We start from the raw sequence: 26,479 nt of genomic DNA, 5'->3' as shown, positions 1-26,479 counted from the left end.
ACGGCGTGTTTAACTTGTTTTACGCAAAAGCCGGATTGCGCCTTTAACAGTTTCTGGTGTGGCGCTGCCATGGAAACGAAACGAGAGCGCGGAGAAATGGAGGCGCACGGATTTACAAAGTTTTAAAAGATTAAAAGAAACATTACAACATTGACAATACAGGAAACAGAGACAACACAGAAACAACAGACGAGCCATGCGGGCCGTGAAAGAAGCGCGTGAGGAGCAGCTTTTAGGGTGAGTCCAGTTTTCCCTCGGTTGACTTGTGAGCGTGTGAATCGTGTCCAGAATCCATGAGAGTGATCAATAACTTTGTGCCATGCTGGTGTGTGAGCAGGACCGCAGGAGGATCTGACAGAGGCTATGCCCTGTTTCAACTCAGGATGGAGAGTCTGGAGGTGGAGAAGCTCCAGGAGAAGCTCGAGGAGCGCGCTCAGGTACCTGCGAGAGCAGGAGTTCCCAATTCTCATGATATCGTCGTTTGATGATGGTGGAATGATTCAGAGTCCCTCAAAAGTAAAATATGTTGCTCAACACCAGCACTGTGTCGCAATTCAGATTTACCATTTACAATTTTAAAAGTAATGTAGAGAAAGTAAATTATTAGTACTCAATATTAAATGTTTAAGAGAGACTTAAAGCCCATTTAGAGAACTAGAAATGATGACGTTTGTGTGACTTAGGTTAGTTTAACACCACCCTAGAATAGATTTGGTTGTACAATTGACATGTATCTTCAGACTGGCGATTAATGTCTTGAAGTAAAATGACATCCCTTCGACAACACCTGAGAGTTAGTTTTTTACATTTACATACATTTCAAGATAACATTAGATGAGACGAGACGAGATAACAGAAAAAGGTGAAAAGTATTGTTACGAGCAGTAACATTCAGTCAATACGAAACAATGTGCATAATTTACTTTTTATACTAGGTTATAGCATATGTATAAATGGTCTATAAAATACAACATATATATTGTGTGTATACATGATATTACAGTAAATGCAGCTTTGTGAGCATCCTCTACTCAACCACCTGTTCCACAGAGTAAAAGAAACCACCCAGCACACTACTGGCCCTCCTCACTAGTCTGTCCATTCTAACTCTGTCTGCCTCTGGCCAATGCCCCAACAGACCACGGTGTAAACGATGGCAGATAAATCACTGTCATAGATGGACCTCAACAGAGTGTAAGTATTGTAAAGGACCTGACAGTGAAATGGAGCTGCGACAAAGAGGTGGAGGAGCAGCATGCAGCTTCAGAAGTGCAGGTTGACGACATTTCGAGTAATAGTGGCCCCAGGGCAACACTGAGAGGGTGTGTGAAATGCATTCCATCCCACGACCCACCCGCCAACCCACGAGTGCTAAACACATCACCAGAGTGCAATCCAACACAAATACACCAAGAGACAATTTACACTTACCAATTAGCTTCAAATAAATGTATTTGGCCTGTGGGAGGAACCCATAGTTGGAGGAAACCCAAACATGCAGAGGAATAACATGCAAACTCTGCACAGGAAAATGTCTGACCCCAGTCTGGTGATAGAAACTTGTTTCTGACAAATGTAGTGATGGATGTTAAAGGGTGGTGTTTAATGTGAATGGTAGCATAAACAGAACTGTCTCCTGGATTTTCTGATTTAAACATTTTTTGATTAAAATTTTTGCAGACAGCTGGAGCTATCAGCTATCTGCTGTCGGTTTTATTTCCACCAAAACAAGACTACATATGTTCAGAGGTTACTAAACAGACTGTGAAAATGAGGCAGAGATCTTAGTTTTAATTATTACCTACATTTTGTCGACGTTGAGGAAGAAGAAATAATGATGTTACTTTCATTCTAAGAGTGTGAGACTGCTTTCTCAGTGAAATCAACTTCCAAAAAAATCTATGAAGTTGTGTTTTTATAAAAGATACACAGCCTGGTCAAGTATCAAGAAACTTCCATTTGTTTATTTCGAAAAAAAACCCAACTTAATATCATCGAGTTTGTGACTTATGTTTGAGTAAAATTAATTTTATGAATTTAGCGGGATTTTAGTTTAACGTAGGAAGAAAACAAAACTCCAAAGTAAAGTACAATCCCATCCTAATTGTACACCAGTGCTATTGCATCTTGAATATAGCCAAGTAATGAAACCTTTTTCTGTTTTCTTTGGTTTTAGGTGTTGGAGAGTTTGAAACAGCGTCAGGATGATCTGCGTAGGAAATATGAGGAAACACTGGCCTCACAAAAGACTTATGATTTATTCCTTAAGGTAATACTGATTCACTCACACTTCCTGCATTTGACTGCTATGCCGTGGTGCAAATTGTTTGGTCATCAGTAAAAAAATAAATAAATTTAAAAAAGGCTGTGTTTCTGTCTCAAGGGTGAAGAGAATAAAAGAACTGCTCAGAAAGCCGAGCGGGAGCAGGAAGAGGTGCTTCAGAAGAAGGTGGAGATAAAGCGGCTGGAGGAGAAACATTCTGAGATGATGGAGAAGAAACGGGAAATTCTGCACCAGGTGCAGAAATATTCAATGTACAAGGACTTCATGGATCACGTGTGCAGAATAACCAAAGTAAAGTGCTTCAATTATTTTTTTTCCACACAATTACAACATTAATCCAATGAATAAAATAGACTGATGAAATAGATTCCATGGCCCTTATACATGCACATGCTTTCATATCAAAACTGCATTTATTGCACCAATAGTCATAGTTATTAATGGAGTGTTCTTTTTTTATAGCGAGATTACCTCACTTTGAAGAAATCTTCAAACACATTGTGAGTAATTGTATGTGCATGTGTTACAGTTCAAAGACTCAGACGCACTGGTGGATCATTTAGAGAGGCTGCTCCATGTCAAACAGCAGCTCTGGGAGACGGCGAATGAAACGCAGGAGAAGGTCGACCAGCAGAGCAAAGCAGTGGCGTTGCTGGTGGATCAACATAATGTGTTCATGCTTCAGAAGAACAATCAGCTGTCCCAGCTTCAACGCCAGCATGAGAAGACTTGCTCTGAAGCTCTAAAATGGGTATTATGACTGCATGAATGGCCAAAGGCTGGATGGTATACTGGGTATACTGTACCTTTCAGTAAAGTTGAGCGTCTTCTCTCCCATACAGGAGAAGAAGTGGAACCATATTGAGGAAACAGCAGCAAAGAAGACGCTCAAACTGGGCCAGATTAAGATGGCGACACTCAATCTGTTTGAGATGATGGGTGCTGTGATTGGAGAGGAAGGTGTAGACATGACTGACACAGAGAGACAGCTGGATCAGGTATGTTTCCGTCAGAACAACGATGAGGACAGACGGAAGGCGATCTCTGTTAAATAAAACTGCTTATATTGTGTTTTCTGCACTCTGTCTCCTTCCTTTAGATCAAGGTGTATCTGGAGGACCACATTGACATTGTGAAACAACACAGTTTGCAAAAGCCAATAGATGGAAATAAGGGAGACAAAGGAAAAAGGCCTGTTATATGAAGCATATATTTAAACATTCAAACATCTATTGAATGTGTTTTAAATTGAGTTCATTGAGTTTAAAAATGTTGAATTAGCAGCCATGTTTTGCACCTAAAGGAGTGCCTACCTTAGTGATGATCAACAGAGATCAAAACTTCTGAAAATGAACTGATATGATGCTCAGTGTCCTGAATTGTGTTCTGAACGTTCATCTCTGTAAACTTCATGACTGTGGTGAGAAGGACGTTATTTTATCTTGATGTAATTATCAGAGCATTTGGATTTTTTTTAACTCAATTGTTTTAGATGTTTATCAAGAAAACTCAGATAATCTTTTGACCCGATGACTGAAGAATAAATGCACTGTGGTTAAACCTGAACACAGGGTACCGCACTGCCCCCTCGTGGCCGTTTAATAAAACAGCAGCTCATCGTGTAAAAGCGCCTCCCGTTTTAATTGATTTGAATCATTAAATCTGTTTCCATCAAAGGTCGGGGAGCGATCAACTGTGCAGAGATTATTAAACTACTAGTTAATAGAAATGTTCATGTTTATCCAGAACGAAGCCAACACAGGTGTTGCAGTGTGATTAAATAGGTCAGTACATTTCTGCTTTCTCCTCACCATGCACAGAATTAAGCCCTAAAAACGAATGAATGAATCTTTAGTTCGAACATACAAACAGGAAAAGAAAGAAACATTGAGATGAATAAAAAAAAAAACAAAAGAAACAACTTGATCTACATTTACATGAACGAAAACAAGTAGAAAGAAGTAAACACTCATTCACTCCTCCCCATAAAACAATTTATTCATACCCCTCAAACTTTGAATGAAAGGATTCATTCTTTTTTTCAATTACCATTTGTCCATCTATCCATCTTTGCTACCTGCGGCTGACATCAGCTGACAGGTACAACATGGACATAATCATAGACCTAAACCCAGAGACAGTGTTAAACATTCACATATTTACTTAAGCTAAAACAAAAGAACGAAAAAATGTCAGTTTTTTAAATTTAAGATTGCCTGTTGAACGAGCATTCAGACTTTTTCATTTTAAGTAGAGACTACGATTCCCACATATAGAAAAACATGGTAAAAATACATGAAATGAGTGTATCTCATTGTGAGGCTATCTCTAACCACTATAGTATTATACTGTAGTATTTTGGGTTTGAATAATAAACTTTATTATGACTTTGAAGCTCCAGAAATATAATATTTTATTCACAAAATATCAACAACTTGGTATAGCTCACACAAATAACAGTAAAATTATATTTAAAACACTTTTTTTTCTAATAAGATACAAAACAGCAATATTGAGTTGAGCTCAAACAATCAAACACGTTTTAGCTGTAACAGTGGGTCTGTGAATCACCTACTGATCTTCTTGGTTCCTTTAGTCTTTTTGCCTTTTTTGGCCTTTTTGCTTTTGACCTTGTTCTTTAGGGCCATGCGAGTACTGTGACCCCTCCACCAGGCCTGAACGTAAATAGCAGCTTTGGTCTTCAACTCCAGATCCTTCATTTCCTCCCGTCTCTTCTCCTCTGCCAGCCGACGTTTCTCCTGGATCTGGTTGTACTGAGGCTCCAGTGCAGCACAGAGTTTGTCTAACCTCCTTACTTCCTCCTGCTCCTCTTCATAAATCTGTTCCATGGACTCCAGTTTGTTCTGAGAGAGAGAGAATAGTGTTAAATTGTTGAAGGACAAACAGAGAGAAGAGAGAGCTTATCATCACTGATGATCTGTTTTACTTCATACCTGAGTTTCTTCCATTTCATTGTCAAAGTTTTCCAGTAGGTATTTAATTTCCAACTCCACCTGTTCATTTTTCTGCCAAAGAAAAGAACAACAGTTGACAGGATTTTTGATTAAAACAAAAAAATGTCAGTACAAGTACAGTATGACTGGCGAAGGACATACTAGGCATACCTCTTGGAGTACTGCTTCTTTCTGTGAGTTTTCAACTATCAAATTGTAGAGCTGAGCATTCAGTTGATCAATTTCCTGTTGCATGCGAGACTGCTTGGTGCTGTGTGTCCTGGGCTGTGGCTGGCTCTGCTCCTGTGTGTCTGTGACAGGTGAAGCGACTCCTCCTTGTGCATCATTCCCTTGCTCAGAAGGCTGATGTAAATAGAAGAAAAAAAAAGAGAAATGGAGCGACAGTCAAAAACCTACTTTTACTCATAGCTGCATATAATAGATTAAAATTTGAGTCAAAATCTAAAAACACCAAATATTAACATTTGTTTGCCTCACCGCTGTGGCCGGATAATGTTTTTCTTCCTGAACAAGCGTCTGCTTCAGATCATTGTTAAGGGTGGAGAGTGTCGGCAGCTGTGGCTCCTCATCCAGACTAGCCTGCAACTTTTCTAATATATGGCTTTGAAACATCTTCAGGCTGGTAATTAGTATCTCCTCACTCTCACCTATTCCCACATTTAACTCTGTTTCCAAACCAAAAGCTGTGTCTGGATGGGCCTGGAAATGCCTCAGCACATCTCTGACTGAGTTCTTGATGTCCTTATGAAGACGAGCCGTTAAGCTTCTCTCTGCTTCTGCAGCTTCTTCCTCTTTTTCTTTCTGTGTCTCATGTTTAGGACCTTCTAGTGTCTCCAGGGCTTCAACAAGTTCTTGATGTTTCTTAAGCAACCCAGTCAACTCCTTGTTCACAACCCTGGAAGGGGTGTCTAACTGGAGGACAGCGGGCAGAGCTGCTGCAATCCTGACTTGGCTGATGCAGAGTTCCATCACGCTGGCGATTTGCTGAGCCTCAGGAGAAAGTCGAATATTCTGTTTCAACCGAGCCTCTTCTGATTGAGTCTTTGCCCCCTGCATACTGCCACGAGATGCTGAGAAAGAAAAATACAGTGTTTGAAAAATGTTTATTGTGTTGTTGTTTTTTTTTACCTAGAGCTACAGTATTTTACACATACATAGCTAATTATACCTGCATTAAAATCTGATTAATATATTTATTGGCAAATGAATATATTTGGTAACTTAAGAATTTCTTGTGCTTTTACCAAATTGCAGGAAAAGCGTAAAAAAGGTGATTAAATGGTAACCCTAAACATTTTGGGGGTTGCAGTTGTGTATTACCCCACTTGCCTTTAGTAAAGCATGACATCCTCAGAGTCAATGTACATGACGTAAAAATATAAAATAATTATTTTAACTAATAATTTTAGTGTCCCTTTTCGAACATATTCCCAATACTTCTTGGAAATCATCAAGATTATTTTTTTCATACGTCATATAGTGGGGTGATGGTGATCAATAGTGTGTAAATCTAGAAGAATTTCATTCATGGAAGAAATGTATGATTAAGGTGAGTGTAAAGATGTAATGTGTGTTTATTTTTATGTAAAAGATACTATAGGGTAATCTGCATCTTGAAATAACCTGTATCACATTTTATTAAATTCGCATTAGTACATGGATGTGTTCAGGGCAGGATTTTGTCGGCACGTGAAGTTTCAGGCAGATCGCTGCATTAGAGCAGAGTAACATTTTTGTGTGTCTTGACTTGCAGCATATGTCTACCAAATTTCTCGGACATAGGTGAAACGTGTTAAACGTGATGCTTGTAATAGATGTTACAAATGTGAAAACAATGTAGGGGGCGCTATGGAGCCATTTTGCCAGGCACTTGCGGAATTACCATAACATTTACAATGTTTCGCTACTTCTGACGTATGTGCACATTGTCACGAACTTTTGAGGATGTTTAGACCATAGACATAATATACGGAGATGCCTCTTTGACTGGTGCGGCCTATCGGAGCCATCTTGGATGGGGCACCCTGCGCCTCAAGTCCGTTTATTTCTACTGCGGGATGTGTAGTCCAACTATAATAATCATCAAACACACACACACACACACACACACACACACACACACACACACACACACACACACACACACACACACACACACACACACACACACACACACACACACACCTCATATAACCTGTTGGCATTAGTATTCAACTTTGAGGGGTTTTTTTTGTTTGTTTTTTACTCAGTCGTGTTGAAATAAAACTTTACCAAAACAAACTGTCAATATGAGGAAGGTTTTTTGTCTTTTTCTTCTGTGTGTCGGCCGATTGTAGGACAACTCGTCCACAAAACTGCAACCCCGGACAACTCGTCCACGGACAACAACCTGAGAGGACCACTCGTCCACGGATGAGATTTCAGACTTTTTTTGAGAAAATAAATCCTGTACAATGTACTTTCACATATTATTTCTATATGATATTTTATATATTTTCCATATATATAGTATATGTCCATATATATTTAGTATAGTATCATATGACTTTGTTTTTCGCGAAGAATGGTCTTCTTTTCGCACATGACTGAGTAATAGCCTGCCTTGTGGCATTCAAATAATAATAATAATAATAATAATAATAATAATAATAATAATAATAATAATAATAATAATAATAATAATAATAATAAAGATTTGAATCACAATATGGAAATGCCTTGTGGCATTCATATAATAATGTCAATAATAATGAGCTCTGCTCGGGATCGGACCCTACTTACCTCTTGACATTCACACCGACGGACGTTTGGGTTTTGCTCTGTTGCTAGGTTACCAGTTACGCACGCGACAGCGTCAAACGGCTCGTTCACGTTGTGATACGTCATGTTAAAAAAAATATACGTCTAAATAAACATTTTTTATTTCTTTATTGGATGGGTGATTAAATAACACTCGTTTGTTATATTGTCTCAAGAGAGCTTGACTATTATAATTATTATTATTATGGCTACACAAGGAGGAGGAGTCCGCCTGCCGTGAAGCGCTCCAGTGTCGTAAAAGTTTGTTGATCTTTCTGAAGAGCCTTTGTGGTGTCAGTGTCAGTGGAAGATTGTGTTGCCTTACTTAGAAAAAGGATCTTTCTGGATGAAAAGCAGCGCTGCTCGGGTTTGTTGTGAGGACTCGCTCAGCCGCTGGTTGTTCAAGATGCCGTGATGGACGCAGAAGGACGGTGTCTGCTCGTTAGCCTGAATGACACTGGAAAGAAGCTGTCACCCACAACAAAGCAGAACGACAACAGAAAAATCTGCAGCCAGCTCCCTCCCTCTCCATCACAGATTTATACCCGCTTCTTCGTGCTACCGGGGACATTTAAACCCGTGGTTGATTCCACCTCTCGTCGCGTCGCAGTAAGAAAGTAGTCAGTTAGCTAACAAACACTAAGCCTCCCTGTCGCCTTCAAAATGTGCAGTTTGTCAGAAGTTTGCACTACTGTGTTGATTTAGCCAACAGTTTAGATTACATTAAGTCCGATCACAGTGGGATTGAGCCTGTAAATCTGTCAGCATGGAGTCGGATGACGACGTGCCCCTCATCCTGACCTGGGACGAAGCAAACAGCGGGCTGCTCAGCGAGGAGGCTGACAGAGGAGACGAGAGTGAGTCTGTGTTTCCTGTTTTCACCACGATCACTCACTGCTGGCCTCGTCCGATCACATGGGATTAGAATTCAGTCTAATCTACCAGTTTAGGAAACATCTCAAGGTTTAGGCTGCTTGTACACAGAGAGGGAGAACTTTAATTAGACTATGGTCTATTAATAGTCTGGATGATGGGAAGACTTTTGATGAAAGCTTTTTTTTTATCTATAAATTCTAGCCCATTAGAACTGAAGTAACACACATAAACAGTGCAATTACTTATGTTTAAATATAGCATGTTCAATTAGTGAATACTCAAGTCAAATGCAGACGTGAGAAAAACTATCTAAGACTTATAGCATTTTCATGTTCTACAGAAAATTAACAGAGGAGCCGAGATATTGTAATATTGCTGTATATATAGCTCCAGACATAAATCAGTGTCAGTTCTATAAACCGACTATATTTTGTTCTCTAGACAAGTTTGATGATCAGAAATCACCCCTGAAAAATATCATGCAATTATGTTTTCTATTCAGTCTAACACACATCACACTCAGGACATTCAGTGCAGTCTCTTTTTAATAACCAATGTAATAAATGTTTGTAACATCCACATCCTCTGAAGCAGTTGTGTGCTCATGAATGGACATGATATATAATATATTTTCAAATCTATTATGTACGTGATTGTAGTGATATATATTACTTACCGTAACTGCTCTGGTGCAGCCTGAAGCAGGTACATGTTGATAGTCAGTTGCATATATGCCACTCATCAAGGCCACACTGCTCAAACAGAGAAAAGAGACTGTCCCCCTGGCTCAGAAATCACGTGTGTTCACACAGTATGTATGGGTGTCCATGCATCCATTCCACATAGTGACCCTGCTGCCTTTGTTTCGCTCACATATAAGCTACAAAATGACCCAGAAACTGCTGGCTCAGCTGACCGTGCACCCCTCAGCCCCTCCCTGGTGCTCACCGACCACATGTGTGAGTTGTGTGTGTGTGTGTGTGTGTGTGTGTGTGTGTGTGTGTGTGTGTGTGTGTGTGTGTGTGTGTGTGTGTGTGTGTGTGTGTGTGTGTGTGTGTGTGTGTGTGTGTGTGTGTGTGTGTGTGTGTGTGTGTGTGTGTGAGTGTGAGACTGTCTGCAGCTTGTGTGTGTCTGCTTGTGTGTGTCTGAGCATACCAGATCACTTTCTCTGGCTCTGGGGTTGAACAGGAAGAGGAGAGGAGGGTTTTTTTCTCAGGATATCTGGGAGTGGTGTCCAAGTGGAAAGTATCATGCTGTTCTTGCTGACTGCCGTTGGAGCTTTCTGGAAATAGACGGAGTTTGAACCTGGACACTGAGGAGGAAGCTGCTCTTATATCACCTCAGTGACGAGTCACATGCTTGGACAAGAGGTCTGGAGTTTAGTTTTATTCCAGGTGGTCAGGATCCTTCAGATCCACAAAACGGGTGGCCATTTCTTCTGGGAGAAACTGTCATGACTAATGAGTGTGTTTGTGTTTGTGTGGGGCTGACCTCACCGTGTTATTGACTGGGAGCTCCAAACATGTCATTGTTCTCAAACAGATGAGGGGTTGGAGTGGTACACAGCAGACACCGAGTGTACTGCTGTCAGGACAACAGGCAGACTGCCACCGGACTGGAATCTGATCTCCACTCTTCAGCTTACTCTGCTTCCATCGCGGTGGATAACAAGAAAAAAGTTCTGATATCACCACAGAGAATCACTCTGTCCTTTGTACATTTAAATCCAAGGACCGGTGCCTGAAGCAGCAACATGTGATTCAGCGTGCGTGGGAGGAGCACTCAGACTGGCACAGGAGTTAAATATGCAGCTGCAGAAAGACACATGAAGGGAAACTTATTCAGGACACAAATTATGAGTAATATTTTTTGTATTTTCTTCGATGCAAGGCTTAAAGGGATACTTAATTTGTCTGGATTTCATTCAGGAACCGCCGATTGTTATTTGGATTTTGGACATCTGACTGTCTTTTGGAGTCGGCCGCTTTCTGCCTTGTGACACGGGATCAATTCCTCCTGTATTTCTTACACCCACAGGATACGGTGATGTCCGTATCCTGTCTGTCAGTGGCAGGAAGGAGACATGATGGCCGTGATGTGACATTTGTGCCAACGCAACAATTTGTCACCTACTGGCAGTACTGGTTTCGGAGTTCAACCTGTCCTACAAAGGCATGAGAATCTTTTTTAGTGTCCACATGTGAGTTTCATTTCACTGTCACTGGTGGTTTCATCATTATGAGATTCTTTTTCTTAAAGAAGCAATTGCTTGTCCAAGAAGTACTTAACTGGATTGTTGACTCTCATGAACGGAGAGTTTTGCTTTTTTAATCTCTGACTTATTCCTTGATCTGTGAGGCTATCATCTGGACTCTGTGCACAACTCTGGGGTTTGCATCTGGCCTGAGAGGAATGTTAAACCATCTTATCTCCAGATGTTTGTGAATGCTGGAGGAAGAAAAGCATACGAAGAAGGATGCACACATTCACTCCACTGCTGTACAATTTAGGGACTTAGACACATTCGCGTAGCTGAGGCGCACAAAGAAATCCAAAGGATCAATGGAGTGCTTATGTGGACGGGCGTCTGGTTCAAACGAAGATCAGTGCCGCAATGAGAGTCCAGTAGTGACCTCCTCATATGTTTCACAGTTAGAACTGCACTGCATTGGTAGGTACATGCCCCGCTATGGACAGTTGTTTGTGTGAGGGTGAATGTGAGGAGACTTGACTGCAAAAGAAATAAGGGCTTCATCAACACAGTAACACTCAGGTGTGTTTTTCCAGATGGAGGAGGCAATTATGACATCGTAAACAATGCTGTAATCTCAACATCTGGGCCACAAAACTACAGAGGACAAAATGTGTCACTGCGACAAAGCTGGGAGATGAATTACCAGGAGGCAGCCATCTACCTGCAGGTATTTATAGAGGAACACTTGGTTAGTTACTGATTGTCTCACACATTCACGTGATTATTTAATTGTTTTATTACACTCTGCTTGACTGACTACTGGAGGATGTTAAACTTTGTACTTTTCCAATTGGTAATGATCACATTCTGAGCAGCCACAGGCATCTGAAGAACAGACAGTAAAGATGTAAAAATATGAAGTTGTCTTCTCATACCTCGAGAAGGATAGGTGATGTAAATGCAATGTATGACTTAGTTATTTTCATCCATTTGCATCAGATTTGCCCTCTGCAGTTTTGCTATAGATCTGTCTTTCACCTCCATCTTCACGTCCAGGAAGGGGAGAACAATGACAAGTTCTTCACTCACCCTCGAAACCCAAAAGCCCTGGCAGCGTACCTGTTCGCCCACAACCATGTGTTCTACATGATGGAGCTGCTGACAGGCCTGCTGCTGATGATGCTGTCGCTGTGTGAGGCTCCGGCCGTGCCCTCGCTGCGCCTGGATGTATACGTGAGGGAACATATGCACTAACTGTGCTTGTACAAATACAGTGTCACACACCCAGTTCTTGGTATATAAAAGAAAAAACAAAAACATGATAAATTCTTCTGCAGGTTCATGCCACACTGGAGCTGCTGGCTTTGGTTATGGTCGCATTTGAGCTCTGCATGAAACTCCGCTGGTTAGGCTTTCACACCTTCATACGACACAAGAGGACCATGGTGAAGGTAACATGAAGAATCGTCTTTAAATGCATGTAATTATAAAACAATATCCTTGATGGTATTCAGATTTTTCTGTGCTTGGGTCCATAGTAAAGATGTAACGTGAAATATCCTTCCCTATAATACTGTGATGATTAATCCACCAGACATAATAGTAATGACCAGTGACACATGAAGCTATTATCGCGATCAGGTTTTCAGCCCTCCAGAGGTAAACTGAAGAGGCTCCAGGAAATCTAATTAGAAGCATTGCAAGGAGGATGACAGTGCTTACTGTAATGCAGTTCATGTTTGCTAATCTCTCTGTGCAGACTTGTGTGTTGAAGCTACAATTCGTGGAGGCCATAGTGGTTCTGATCAGACAGACGTCTCATGTACGGGTGACCAGAGCCCTCAGACCAATCTTCCTGGTGGACTGTAGATACTGTGGTGCTGTACGCAGGTACGTAATACCCAATACACACACAGTGTTGAGTCACAAGCCATGACCACAAAAGAGGATCTTCAGCTTTCTCAACTTAGATGATTTATTGTCCACAAAGAATTTGTCGGCACACTGGAAAATACTGAAGAAAATAGAGGAAAGAGAAATTTTAGTCACAAGCAAGCAGAGGAACTGTATCATTTTGTTGTTCTAACATACTTTATTTAATTTATATAAAAGTGACTGAAGATAACATTTACTGCTGCTTGTATTTGCTTCACATGTACAATAAATAGCTTGAATCTGTTGTTATATTTGTCGTTGACACTGACAAGGTTCTTCTGCCCAATTAGAAACCTGCGTCAGATCTTCCAGTCTCTTCCACCTTTTATTGACATCCTCCTGCTTCTGCTTTTCTTCATGGTTATATTTGCTACTTTGGGTAAGAAAACTTATCAAATAACCAACTAAAAACACAATTTTTTTTTTGTATTTGTGTTTGAGTAACCATTTGTTTTCTCCAGGTTTCTGCCTCTTCTCTCCAAACACCGTTGACCCGGTAAGTTTCATCAGTCTGCCTCGCTATAGTTAGTCTGAGTTATGAAAGGATTGTTGTATTTCTTCTCTGAGGGCCAGTTTTAGCTGTGTGTGTGTGTGTGTGTGTGTGTGTGTGTGTGTGTGTGTGTGTGTGTGTGTGTGTGTGTGTGTGTGTGTGTGTGTGTGTGTGTGTGTGTGTGTGTGTGTGCGTGTGTGCGTGTGTGCGTGTGTGCGTGTGTGCGTGCGTGCGTGCGTGCGTGCGTGCGTGCGTGCGTGCGTGCGTGCGTGCGTGCGTGCGTGCGTGCGTGTGCGTGATCAAATTGTCTCAAGCTCTGTTCTCTACCCACAGTACTTCAACACTCTGGAAAACAGCCTCGTCAGCCTGTTTGTGCTGCTGACCACAGCAAAGTGAGCCCCGCCATACACCAAGTGCTGTTTAGTTATCATGACAAACATGGCATGCAAGCAGATGTTCCTTCTTTTGAGCCGATCCTATATGCGTCTGCCACACCGTGCATGTTTTAGGCATGTTTTTTTTTTTTGTAGCTTCCCTGATGTGATGATGCCGGCGTACTCCAAGAACCGCTGGTCCTGTGTTTTCTTTATCGTTTACCTCTCAATAGAGCTCTACTTCATCATGAACCTGGTACTGGTCCCTTTATTGTACATCACGTCAACAATGTCACGCTTGACTTCAATAGCAGCAACGGTGATTTTTTGATTCGCCATAATTTCTGTGGTTCTCTCCATCTCTCTCTAGCTCTTGGCGGTGGTGTTTGATACGTTCAATGATGTTGAAAAAATGAAGTTTAAATCTCTCTTGCTTCATAAACGCTCAGCTATCGACCATGCTTTTCAGCTGCTTGTTAGCCGGCAGGTATGCTTATTTTATTGAGCAGTGACAGAAATAGTGAGGTTTTTATTCTTTCTTGCACTCTCAACTTTTGTGTTTTTGTTCTCCTTCCAGAGGCCAATGGGTGTGTCACTTAAACAGTTTGATGGTCTGATGCGATTTTACAGACCACGGATGTCTGCAAGAGACCGCTTTCTCACATATAAAGCTCTCAACACATCAGGAGCTCCTATGCTCAGGTACCAGTTTATCACATCGATTACATTCATTGTCACATTTTCATACTCTGTAATCTATCTGGAGTCTGTTTTGTTGCAGTCTGCAGGACTTTTATAAATTCTATGAAGTGACTGGCCTCAAGTGGAAGGTAACTTGCCCAACATTTGTACCGTGCGGCTAAATTTAGGTTTATATTGTTTAAGCTGATTGTTATTAAACACATACTGTCGACTGTGTGTGTTGTTAAGGCACGGCGTAGTGGAGAGCATTGGTTTGATGACCTTCCACACACAACCTTCCTCATTTTCAAAGGCAAGTTCTCCATTTTTATTCTGCTCTTGATGAAGTCATCCGTCTCATTTCATCATTCACGGTGCCTTTTCCTCTGCTTCAACAGGCATCAACTTGCTTGTGAAGTCAAAGGCCTTCCAATATACCATGTGTAAGTATAATAATTGTAAATCTACCGGCTGCTTCCAGGGAAAGCGATCAAACTCTGTCATCACTGTTTTTTTCTTGTGACTACAGATGTGGTGGTGGCCATCAATGGTGTGTGGATCCTCGTGGAGACATACACGCTCAACAGTAAGATTTCAGAATGCATTATTTAGGGTTTCAGGGTATATTTAGGGCCAGTGTTTGTCTTCACTGTAATGTGTTTCAGCAGATCAGAGAGTGAGGAAACTAAAGGGAAAACAGGTGGCAATACACTACAATTTAAAATAGACAAAGAATTAAACTGGTTTTGCGGCTCAAGAGTACTATAAGCACATTGTTGACTGTAATGTTTTTGCAAATCAGATATTGTAGAGGGAGTCTGTAGAATTCCTTGTAGACAATCTGAGGGGAACTCTGCATCAACTGAGTTTTCACTTTCCTTTTTGACCTGCAGGTGGATTTTCTTGGTCCAGATTTGTTCCCTGGAGTTACATTGTTTTTCTGACCAGTGAGTAAACTGCACATGGTTTCACACTGACATTGAGGATCTACTGAATGTGTATGTGCTGTAGAAACAGGGTTGGACGGCAATTGGAGTTTCTTTTTTATTATTAACTCCCACTAACACTAACTCAGCTTCTGTCTTTCTACTTTCAGTTTATGGTGTAGAGGTGCTTTTAAAAATATCGGGTTTGGGGCCCATGGCTTATTTCAGCTCCGGGTGGAATCTGTGAGTAACACTTGATTTTTAATCTTGATTAATTATAACCTATCGTGGTTCAGTGAGTGCAATAAGACAAAAATCCATAAACACTATTTTAATATCATTTGATTTTTGTGCCTTGATGTGCCAAAATAACAGTAGATATTAACTGTTTTTCTTTCTTCAAAACGAATTATTCAAACAAAACGTGTTAATCGTGACTGCTCCTTCCTTCAGGTTTGACTTCTCTGTGACAGTGTTTGCCTTCCTGGGCCTCATTGCTCTCGCCTTCGACATGGAGCCGTTCTACTTCATTGTAGTTCTCAGACCGTTTCAGCTGCTACGGTGCGCCATTGCTGAATGATTTTAAGATCTCACTGTCCACGTACAGCCATATCACAATGTTTATATGCTCACAATTTCCCATCATGTTTCAGGTTGTTTAAGATCAAGCAGAGGTATCGTAACGTGCTGGACACCATGTTTGAGCTCTTTCCCAGGATGGCAAGTCTGGGATTGACCTTGATCATCTTCTACTACTCGTTTGCCATCGTGGGAATGGAGTTCTTTGCAGATGTGGTTTACCCAAACTGCTGCAAGTGAGTGTCTTCATCATTTGTTGTGATTACACAGAGTTGCTATCAAATTAACAGGACTGGTTTGTAGGACGTAAGCAGATGTGTTGGCAGAATTGAAATGTCTACTTTATATGTCATTATTTGTTTTTAATTGTCTTGAACAAAGACTGTTTGCTTCACAAAGCATCAGCAGACCCTCCTTGATGGAGCCTGTAGTCTGATCAACAAGACATCTTCAATTTGGGTCCTGCATTTAACTTCGCCTGCAATAAGTGGATCATTATGAATTTTCTGCAGAGCTTGATGACACCACAATTGTTAGAATCAGGTGTGTTCAAGCAGGAAGACATGTGGTCAACACAGGTGGACTGTGGTCCAAGGGTTGGAACCGCTGGCAGAAACCGAGCACTTTTAAGATTTGTGTTTATTTCTATTACCCATTCTTTCTTTGTCCATGTTTTTGTCCTAGCACCAGCACAGTGGCAGACTCCTACAGACAGAGCAACATCACAATTGGCAACAAAACTGTTTTGGAAGAAGGCTACTATTATCTCAATAACTTCAACAACATTCTCAGCAGCTTTGGTAATTCTTTTTCTGAAAACTTGCTCCTAGTTTTGTTAATGTCCTCAAGTGAAACAGAGACCAAATCCAGCTAAGAGTGACTCTTCTATCACTACGTTCTGATTTTCAAGAGGTGCAAATAAAAAAAACACGGGTGCATTCTTGATTTTGTTAATTTTTGCTTTTGGTGTTGAGGCTTATTTTGGTAGTTGGGTAAAAAGGTGGTGTTTAGGTGTTTTATCACTTCAGGCTTGTAAATAAGACACATTTTTGAAAATATAAAAAAAAATATTATTACTCTTTTTATTTTCAGTAACGTTGTTTGAATTGACCGTGGTCAACAACTGGTACATCACTATGGTGAGATAAAGCCGTTTGTTTGTCGGCTTTCTCTGAAATCCGATCAATGATCAGTGGGTGTAATTGTTTGACTGCTGCTCTGTTTATCCTCCCACAGGAAGGAGTGACTTCTATGACGAGCCACTGGAGCCGCCTGTACTTCATGACCTTTTACATCGTCACCATGGTGAAGCTCTTGTAGTGTATATGGGCACGATTATGTGCTATATCGTCCGTTTCGATGCATTTGTCTGCACACTATTTAAGGATTCTGAAGATTGTGCGTGAATGTGACCGTGCATATGTGTGACGTCTCTTTAAGGTGGTGATGACCATCATTGTGGCGTTTATTCTGGATGCATTCGTGTTCCGCATGAACTACAGCCGCAAGAACCGAGAACCACTTGACAATCCAGAGGGTGGGTGTGAGCACATTTTTCATCTTGTGCCTGTGTTGCATTCAGGTAACAAAAGCTTGCTGGTCGTCATTAGCGTGTGCAGGATTTGCAAAGATATCTGTGAAGGGTGAAATCCTTATTTGAGCGACAGTTAAATGTGATTCTTGTAGCTTTTTCTCCCAAAGTTTCGTGCAGAAATATAACCGTTATCTGAGCACTTAAACACCCAACCATGCTGAAATAATTTCTGTTACAGTTGAGGCCAAACTATTATTAGTCATTCAGTGATGGTGTAGTAATCACCTTCAACATGTTTCAATGGGCTGTTATCAACAACCACATGTATGTATACAACTACTAACAAAAAACAAAACCTTAATTCCTTGTCTGTGGTTTTTAGATGAAAATGGGATAGTGTTTGAAGTGGATGTTAGTCGTGATGAAGTTCTAGCTGCTCTTGAGCTGTACAGACAAATCTGCCCAGCACTGTCATCCCTCAGTTCTCTACAAGGAGTCCTACAAGCTATGGACAGGAGTGGGGTGAGAACACACACTTTGAACGCTTCATCCTCTCTTCTCATGAAGTTCACTGACTAGCTCTTTCTTGTGTTTTTCTGGACAGCACTCATCCCTGGTGTACCTCGGTCGCAGGTCTAGGACAAAAAGTGACCTCAGTATGAAAATGTACGAGGAGGAGATACAGGTGAGAAAAACAAAAAAAAAGGAGCCCCAGGACACTAGCTGGACCATAATGACTTTTCTCCGTCTGGTTTCCTCTAGGAGTGGTATGCAGAATATTCAAGGGAAAACCTTCCTCAGCCTGACCAAAGCCTGGAACGGGACGTGGACAGTCCCGTTTCTGACCCTTCCCCTGAGCCTCAGCTTAACTCACAGACTGGACCGCACAGCATCGACTGATGCAGGGTGTGAGCGGTACTTTAACATCTTTACTTCAGTGTTCATTTTGTAAAGTTCCTGTATCACTCTGGGTGTGCTCCAGTTCTTAAAACATCTGTCAGTGTACAACGACTTTGGGCCCTCTTGGACTGATGAAGACGAGTTAAAGCCAAGTCCTTCCTGGATCATTACAGAGAGACGGCAGTACAGGACTGCTGCTCAGTTTGGGAGCGTTGAGCGTTGCCCTCATATTTTTAAAGACTGCAACAGATGCGACTAGGAAGCCTGGTGACCACAGTATGTTTGTGTACGTATACTACTGTCAGCCTTTTGTGCCCTTGTAAATCATGTAGTACCGAACCCTGATGCCTTAGTATAATGGCTCAACTGATCACTAACACAACTTCTATGTTTGTTTTTTTTAAAGACCACAACTATGAACACTCACAACTCCTCATAGTTCAACCCAGAAAATGGCATACACCTCCTCTTAACCAGTGTCACTCAAGATAGTTTACTTTTATATAACTTCTATTTCTTTAAAGTATTTGAATGAATTAATGAGGGATTTTAATAAACTGCTCCAACTGTCAAGTGTATTAATGGGTAATTGCACTTATTACAGCTGGCAATTACTTTCTCTGTTGATCAAGTGAGAAAATGTGATGACTCAACTTTTTAAAAATGCCAAACCAATTTTTAATCCAACAGCAGCATGGAACAAAGTCAAACAATTTTAATTTACAGTACACAATTAATTCATAGAGTTAAATAACACATTTCAATTACAAAGTCATACAAGTCGCGTCATACAAGGCAAAGGCACAGTGATCTGTAGGAGTCGTCCCTGAGCAGTCTCAGTTTACTCAGGTACTTTGTTTACCGTCAAACCACAGGGTGGCAGCAAACAAGTGCATTGATTGTTGGGAAAAGATAATATGATAGTGCATTAACATTGTGTGTCAATAACATCCAGTGTCCTGGGCACCATTATATGTTTGACCGGCCACTGTGTCAGGTCTCCTCATAGGAGAACTTGTCAAACTCAGCGAGGAGCGCAATGAGAAGGAAGATGGCATAAAACACGAGGAGGAAGATCCCGTAGGGGCGACCCAAGTGGAAGCGGCACAGAGGCACTGTGACGAAGGACAGGACCAGAGACAAACCGAGAGATGCTGCAAGAATCCATGTCAACAAGCCCTCGGATTCAAACTGAGGAGGGAAAAGACAGAGATTCATCATCCTCACAAAGTTCTATTTGAACATTTATCTATCTGCTATTAGTAGTTGAGAGTACCTGCACATCTACTTTTGTTTTCAACATCTGCACCACACATCCCAAACCCACACCGAACAGCATGTCTGAAGAAGGTACAGTCAAGGAAAGACTCAAACATGTTGCATCAGGGTTTGACACAGGCTGTTCGTTCCAATCTGTCCTGTGTGCGTCTCTATCACATTTCCTGCAAGATGTTTCGTCCTGTTAAAAGGGAATTTCTCCCTCTTCAGTGTGAATTGTGCTCATATCTATATTCTATTTAAATCAATTGCCAAGACTTGGAATCAGATGAGGATACTGAAAATGATGCCTCCGAAGCAGGCAGATATCGCCATTCTCGGGTAACCCTGCCGGGCAATCGTGATGTCAGAGAAACAATCTAGATCAAGAGATAAAAAAGAAAAACAATCACTTGTCATAAAATATAGAAAAGGGTTTCACAATGTGTATTTTTCTAGGCCCCCAAAAAAGTATTTAGCATCACCTCCTATGCTGTTGCCCCAGGCGAGCAGAGTTAAGCCCAGGACCGTGTTGCTGAGACTCAGCACCACGCCGAGCATGTGCAGGAGGCTGACCACTTCAGAGGCCGCAGCACTGATCAACACTGCGCTCACCACAAACCCCAGTAGGGCAAAGAGCTGGAGGACAGAACTCATTCAGAATGAAATTGAACAGACTTGATCATCACACCATCAATGACACAAAGCATATGAAATAGAAAAAAAACTAAAAGTTAACACAGATCCAATTTTGAATAGATGATTAATAGATTTGTGCTAATCAAATCTAATACTCATCAAATCTGGTGCTCAGGTAATTTCATGTAAGATATTCACTATTCTAAAAAGATTGGGACGGTGTATCAATGTCTTCATTATGACATTTTGCATCTTTACAAGCTGTGTGTAAGGCGAGGCCGAGGCTTCAGAACTTTAGTTTCTCAGCAGCATTTGAAAACATCAAGAAAGAATTTGCGCGAATGTCATGATCAAATGATTAGATTGCTGGGTTGGCTAAAGCGCAGTTTAAAACCAAGGACCTATAAAACTACTGAGGCAGTTGGAGCTGTACTTAGCTTCTGGAGGCATAGGAAATCCCAATAAGACAAATTACTGTCATAATCGTGATCTGCAGCATGTTTGGAGGCTGATCTTTGACATGATTTCACTCAAATCAAACTTTGAAGGTCGTATTTCTTAATCTTCAGTGACACCTGCCAGTAAACTTGTATATTTCAGACATCTGCTTACTTCTTTCATGCTATACATACTTACTGAATGATATTTAGGAGGATTGTCATTGGTGGTTGTGAAGAAGACGATAGCAGACAGAAAGAGTCCCAGCAGGAAAATCAGTAGCCAGAGAGGAAACTGCCCTTGGATCATATATTTCCCAACTGGATATTTAAAAAATAAAATAAAAACATAATTAAAAATGTTCATCGCTTTAGTATTTAATCTCATTTTTCTCATGAAACGTGATGTACTTACATTGTCCAGACTGGAAGACGAGCACACAAACCAGTGGAGCTGTGATCAGATGTATGCAGTTTAACGGCCGCCTCCAGTTTCTGTCGTCCTTGTCGGGGTCGACTATGGGGACACAAAGCAGCAGCAGCACCTCCACAGGTGTCTAATGGATGGACGACAGGAAGCACCAGATACTTTACATCATGAGAAAAATTCGTTCTTTGAGGATTTCCAATGCTTCTGTAATCCAGGTCCTCACACACCTTGAGTACTTTAACCACTCTCCAACTCCAAGGTTTCCGTCTCCACTTTCTGCTGTCCACTGGGTTCAGAGAGCTCAGCAGGATCTGAACTGTGGACTCCGAGTAATTCAGAAGCGGCGTGTACTCTGACTCTGCAACATAAACACATGTGCAGTTTAATATGGTCCCGACTGAGCAGAAAAAAGGAAAAACTGTTTCTTACCATACTCCTGCAGCAGACTTCCAGGCAGGAGGCCGGGAGTGTCATTATCAGACAAATCAGATGAATTAAATTCCGCTGCAAAGAAAATATGTGATTACGTCAAACTGTGGGGATTTGTTGTTAGTTGTTCGTGTGTGTATCTCACCTGGAACGTGTGCATCATTCTGTATGCTTGTGTTCACTGAATACTTTTGCCTGTTGTAGATGTAGGCGCTGATGATAACAGTCAGCACATACAACACGTAGAGCCCAATGTACGCTGGCAAAAGGAAATTATGCACAGTTAGATCTCAGAGTAGAACTTCTTTAGTGATTTCATGGGGCAATGTGCAGTGGAACGACATTCTTTATACTTTTTGTGCATCACTTTTTTTTTTTTAGCACATTCGATAAATTTTTTTATGTTCTATGCATCATTCCGACTTCTCATTCAACCAGTTTAACCAATTTATATGTCCATCAATCGATCGTTTTAGACTGCGGGAGGAAAACAGAGTCACACACACACACACATCTAAGGATTGACTGTTTTGGAGTGAAACACACAGAAAATAACCTGTTCCACAGGTTTGCATGTGATTAAGGTTAACCAGTTAACACAATTCTGGTTCTTACCCAAAATATACTTTCACCTAGGCATGGCAAAAAACTTTGTAACACGTTTAACAGGTTTGTTTTCTTCTTTTAAATGACATGAACTATCAAAGATGAAGTTGTAAGTAACAGATAAAAGCAAGCTGGTCTCAGAAGGGTAGGATTCATATAGTCAGCGTTAAATGTATTATAGGAAGTGGCCATTTATGCATATTATAGTTTGTGTGTGTGTGTGTGTGTGTGTGTGTGTGTGTGTGTGTGTGTGTGTGTGTGTGTGTGTGTGTGTGTGTGTGTGTGTGTGTGTGTGTGTGTGTGTGTGTGTGTGTGTGTGTGTGTGTGTGTGTGTGTGTGTGTGTGTACCCAGTGTTTCTCCAAGCGTTGTAGTTCCTCTGTACAGCATAACAAAAGTCCAGTACACTGCAACCATGTAGAAGACGACATCTCGGAGAAACGGTCGGGAAGCAACAGTGAAAGGTTTGACCAGTGCGACACTGCCCGCAACTACTGTAGTAACAAATATACCAGCACCTGAAAAACAGTGATTTTAACATTTTATGACGTTGAAGGGCGTATTTTGTTTCTTTATCTTGGACAGTGTTTCCCAAAGAGAAGGTTTCTTTGCTTACCAAATAAAGCTCCAACAGCCAAACCAGCTGTGTGTGGGTGGGAAAAGGCTGCCATGGCACTAAAGATATCAGGAGCTCCATTTCCAAGGGCCAAAAAAGTTACACCCTCAGCATGAACAGTCAAGGAAACTATTACTCATAAATACTTGTAATTCAACAACTGTGACAAAAGTCTAACAGCTGGAGGACAAGAACCAGAACTCTTGGTGGTATTGAGGACAGAGAGAAGGGATACAGCCACGTTGTGGGTGAGATGGAGACTGCATGATATTGCCGACAGGTTGGGACAGAAACTGTGGAGGGGGGAGAACAAATAAAAAAAAAAATAAACTTTCAAGAGACATGTAAAAAGTAGTGCTGACAACATATGTCAAATTAGTGAATCCAAGCTAAATCTTGCAGTGCAGTCAGGAGTGAGAGAGGGTGAGGCGACGACAGAACAGCAGAACAAACTGCTTCCTTTGAGGGAATCAAGTGAAACTATGACACACTAGTCATGTGACTCTTATTCATGTGACTGTTCAACAGATCACACTGCCTTCATTTATATATGCGGGATTATGATCGTGTGTGGGTGTGTCTTAGTCAGCAAATGTGAACAATTTCACTTTCCACAGCTGCTACAATGGACACATACTGTAAACGGCAACATGAGAGACACTCACAACTTCGATGCAGTGAGTCCCAGAATGACAAACAGAAAGAGCAGCCATATAATCTGTGGAGAGGCAGAAAAAAAGCCACTCAAAAACACACTCATTACTCAAGCCTGCCAGACGCAGTCAAATCTTCTACAAACAAGAACTTGGGCGAATGCATTCATCCAGATAACATCACTGAGGTTAACTACACTGGTCTCATTGTTCAGAAACCTTCATACATTCTTCAAAGACACAGGTTTTCTAATGTCATGGATGAAGTGACTTTGTTTATATTTCTGCTTCTTAGTTTCAGTCTTGGCCTTTTCTAATGTTCCTGATATTCACTGCTTTATCGACCATTTCTGGCCACAGGTTTTGATGCATGCATTTTTATTTTCTGGTTCTGTAAAACATTTTGTAACAGTTTTTCATATGGACTACAGTAGTGATAATATGAACTGTATTTCTTATCATCATTACTCTCATTATTCTGTCTGCATACTACCACCAGTGTTGCTTTACCCTGATGAGTCAGGTTGCTTCTGCTTTACAGAAAGGAACCGATACACAACAACCGTCATGAAAACTTATTAAATGTGCAAACAGTGAAATTACCACGGTACATCACAAGTGTATTCACACCCTGTTTCTACCACTGTAAAGCTAACTCCTCCTTCAGATCTGCTGGAACTGCAGATCGGAGGGCCAACATGTCGCAGCGGGATCACACTCACATGACACACTGTACTCACACAGAGAGTGATGGTGAGGGGTGTGAGGTAGGGCGGCAGCAGACAGAAGGCCACATCAAGGTAGTTGATGAAGCCATCTCCCATGTCACAGTCTGGTGTGTTCTTCACAAATGTACAGCGCTCTGGAGCAGTGTGATTCATCACGAGGTCACACTACATACATACAACACACACACACACACGTTACTTTTCTATGTTTGAAGATGGATGCAGACGGTGTTCCATTTCTTATTGAACATGTTTCTCTTCATTTCTTCTGTTGGATATTTGATCTTCGATATGCTGAATGGTGGACATGCAAAGTTTAAAAGGGGTTAAAATGTGACGTCAAAACTATTTTCTGACACTTTTCTGTTGAAGACATGAAACCTGCAGGTCACATGCTGAAAACTGCCCTTAATGGAATATATACTGTATGTTTACCTGTGCAAAGCAGTCAAGCTTCAGAAAAGAAATGTAGTTGCATATTAAAAAATATTGAGACAAGTTAAGCACAAGCATTATTACTACCTAGTAGGATTATGCAAAGCACCATAAGTTGAAGGTGCAACACATTAAAGGCAAAGTACAATTACGCCTTTTTTTGTACACCAACAACAAAAACAATAAATTTTTACTCTGCTGTAAATGATTATTTTGTATATTTAGATTAAACACAATAGAATAAAGACATTCCCAGCGTATTAACAAGTGCAAAAGAAACATTAATTGCAGTATCTTCAAAATAGCAATCGTGTATATTTGGAAAAAATGTAATTGGATTGTTGAATTTCTTGACTATACATTACATTTTAAAATTGCTATACAGTACTTTTATTTACCAAGGTTAACAGACACACTGAGATTCACATTTCCAAACTTCAACTTCTCCCTTAATTCAGGTTTAAAAACAAAAAGCACATAAAAAAAAAACTTCTTAGCTGACTTAGCTGTTAGTGTGGTTTATTTGTTCAGGGGTTAATTATCTCTAATGGTAATCCGACAGCAAACAAAACACATCACACAACGAGAAAGCTAAATATAAATAGGAAGCTCTATGACCGGGGTACTTCCTGAATTCCCGGAGAGAATGTAACCTATTCAACCACTCACACTATCCAATCCAACACAACCACAGGGAGCCAAAGTGCTGTGCACAAAATAAAAAAAAACACAATAAAACTGAAATTATTGTTTCAGAATAGGGTTTCACTCATACGTGAGAAAAAAAATTGAACATTGCAAGTCAATACCCACGTGTCAAATTAATATACATACATTTTGATTAGCGTTTTTGTATCTAAAAAGTTTACTCTTTTCACATAAAGTTCCTGCTTTATATTTGCATATATTCACAACTCGCGTTGGGGAATTGATCATATATTTTCAATGACAGAGAAATGTTCAGTTTGAGCATAGATATTTTGGAGAAGTAAAATAAACAGAATAGCTAGTATTACATATGTGATACAGTTGAAAGTAACTATTTGTGTTTCAGTTGCTACAAGAAGTTTAATTTCAGGCTGTCTCTCTCACACACATATATCCACATGTCTACCTGTGTTTGGAGACATCCTGTTTAAACACATCACACGTCATGTGTGTGATCTCAAACTGATCATGTGACAACAGGAGAAAACCTCCTGACAACCTGGCAGGAAAAACACTGAACCTGATCCTTCAGCAGCCAGCACACTCACCCACCTCAACGTTGTGGTTGTTGATCTCAGCCAGCATGTTTGATTTGTGCTCCGAGGACCGTCCTGGTATGAATCCGTCTGCACGCTGTCTCCGGAGGACGTGGGAACCTGAAGCGACCTGCTGGTGACACGAAGCCACCAGCAGCAGAGACAGCAGGACGCGGGCAGCCATGAGTCCCCGTTTATCCAGGAGCCGAGTCCATCCTGTGCTGCGTTCACGGAACCGTCCTAAACCTCGGACCTGTCAGCACAGTTAACCCCGGAAATAAAAGAAGAAAAAAATAACACCAACAACCTCACTTATCGCTGTTAATCTGTCAACAGTTCTGGCTTTCCGTCAACACTTTGTCTGTAACCCTACACAGTGTCAGCTAAGTACGTGAACATTGAGTACTGTTTCACAAGCGCAGAGCTGAGAACCTCCCACTGCTCGACGCCAGTCACCTAT

The 26,479-nt window shown here is 41.0% G+C and overlaps 4 protein-coding genes across 6 annotated transcripts; 2 read left to right on the top strand and 2 right to left on the bottom strand.

The window, feature by feature from the left end:
- Window positions 1-196: 196 nt before the first annotated feature.
- Window positions 197-3,488, top strand: cfap73 (cilia and flagella associated protein 73; the record flags this gene model as incomplete). Its single annotated transcript, XM_080466567.1, has 7 exons — window positions 197-237; window positions 338-437; window positions 2,177-2,269; window positions 2,384-2,575; window positions 2,814-3,035; window positions 3,127-3,282; window positions 3,384-3,488. 7 exons carry the CDS (start codon window positions 197-199, stop codon window positions 3,486-3,488), a joined length of 909 nt encoding a protein of 302 aa, XP_080322693.1.
- A 517-nt stretch (window positions 3,489-4,005) lies between these two features.
- On the bottom strand, window positions 4,006-8,993 carry drc10 (dynein regulatory complex subunit 10). The gene is made up of 5 exons (XM_080467934.1): window positions 8,384-8,993; window positions 5,737-6,329; window positions 5,410-5,601; window positions 5,239-5,310; window positions 4,006-5,148 (listed from the first exon to the last, which is right to left on the bottom strand). The coding sequence occupies exons 2-5, from the start codon at window positions 6,313-6,315 to the stop codon at window positions 4,852-4,854; spliced, it is 1,140 nt and encodes a 379-aa protein (XP_080324060.1). The 5' UTR covers window positions 6,316-6,329; window positions 8,384-8,993; the 3' UTR covers window positions 4,006-4,851.
- Window positions 8,282-19,213, top strand: tpcn1 (two pore segment channel 1). Of its 3 annotated transcripts, none has more exons than XM_080467931.1 (26): window positions 8,282-8,915; window positions 11,722-11,855; window positions 12,185-12,361; window positions 12,466-12,579; window positions 12,888-13,018; window positions 13,354-13,442; window positions 13,525-13,559; window positions 13,887-13,945; window positions 14,084-14,183; window positions 14,298-14,414; window positions 14,505-14,629; window positions 14,709-14,757; window positions 14,858-14,921; window positions 15,007-15,051; window positions 15,138-15,194; window positions 15,502-15,555; window positions 15,705-15,777; window positions 15,988-16,095; window positions 16,188-16,349; window positions 16,798-16,913; window positions 17,206-17,252; window positions 17,350-17,418; window positions 17,554-17,650; window positions 18,030-18,169; window positions 18,252-18,332; window positions 18,410-19,213. In XM_080467931.1, the coding sequence occupies exons 1-26, from the start codon at window positions 8,825-8,827 to the stop codon at window positions 18,545-18,547; spliced, it is 2,472 nt and encodes an 823-aa protein (XP_080324057.1). In that variant the 5' UTR covers window positions 8,282-8,824; the 3' UTR covers window positions 18,548-19,213. The 3 variants fall into 3 exon arrangements, with proteins under 3 accessions (XP_080324057.1, XP_080324058.1, XP_080324056.1); XM_080467930.1 differs by lacking the exon at window positions 8,282-8,915 and adding an exon at window positions 11,485-11,605; XM_080467932.1 differs by lacking the exon at window positions 14,298-14,414 and having other exon boundaries at window positions 8,784-8,915; window positions 14,084-14,246.
- Window positions 19,207-26,479, bottom strand: slc8b1 (solute carrier family 8 member B1). Its single transcript, XM_080467933.1, has 15 exons — window positions 26,036-26,479; window positions 24,353-24,505; window positions 23,625-23,677; window positions 23,195-23,252; window positions 22,960-23,065; window positions 22,694-22,861; window positions 21,885-21,998; window positions 21,740-21,814; window positions 21,538-21,668; window positions 21,296-21,437; window positions 21,080-21,201; window positions 20,290-20,443; window positions 20,104-20,184; window positions 19,824-19,888; window positions 19,207-19,738 (listed from the first exon to the last, which is right to left on the bottom strand). The coding sequence occupies exons 1-15, from the start codon at window positions 26,201-26,203 to the stop codon at window positions 19,541-19,543; spliced, it is 1,788 nt and encodes a 595-aa protein (XP_080324059.1). The 5' UTR covers window positions 26,204-26,479; the 3' UTR covers window positions 19,207-19,540.

This window comes from Lipophrys pholis (genome assembly GCF_963383615.2).
Source record: "Lipophrys pholis genome assembly, chromosome: 7".
Taxonomy (NCBI): domain Eukaryota; kingdom Metazoa; phylum Chordata; class Actinopteri; order Blenniiformes; family Blenniidae; genus Lipophrys; species Lipophrys pholis.
Note: the sequence above shows the minus strand (reverse complement) of the source record. Positions and strands in the feature narration are given on the sequence as shown.

Bases quoted from the DNA above. Each gene is read 5' to 3' on its own strand.
- drc10 (XM_080467934.1), bottom strand. From the start codon at position 6,315: ATGCAGGGGGCAAAGACTCAATCAGAAGAGGCTCGGTTGAAACAGAAT. The intron at 5,311-5,409 runs GTATGCCTAGTA...TTTCTTTGGCAG, and splicing joins AAGAAGCAGTACTCCAAGAG to AAAAATGAACAGGTGGAGTT. The intron at 5,149-5,238 runs GTATGAAGTAAA...TCTCTCTCTCAG, and splicing joins ATGAAATGGAAGAAACTCAG to AACAAACTGGAGTCCATGGA.
- tpcn1 (XM_080467930.1), top strand. From the start codon at position 11,497: ATGGAGTGCTTATGTGGACGGGCGTCTGGTTCAAACGAAGATCAGTGC. The intron at 17,253-17,349 runs GTGAGATAAAGC...ATCCTCCCACAG, and splicing joins ACAACTGGTACATCACTATG to GAAGGAGTGACTTCTATGAC. The intron at 17,419-17,553 runs GTGAAGCTCTTG...CGTCTCTTTAAG, and splicing joins CCTTTTACATCGTCACCATG to GTGGTGATGACCATCATTGT.
- slc8b1 (XM_080467933.1), bottom strand. From the start codon at position 26,203: ATGGCTGCCCGCGTCCTGCTGTCTCTGCTGCTGGTGGCTTCGTGTCAC. The intron at 23,678-24,352 runs GTGAGTACAGTG...GCCTCTCCACAG, and splicing joins CCCTCACCATCACTCTCTGT to ATTATATGGCTGCTCTTTCT. The intron at 19,889-20,103 runs GTATCCTCATCT...TACCTTCTTCAG, and splicing joins CTTCGGAGGCATCATTTTCA to ACATGCTGTTCGGTGTGGGT.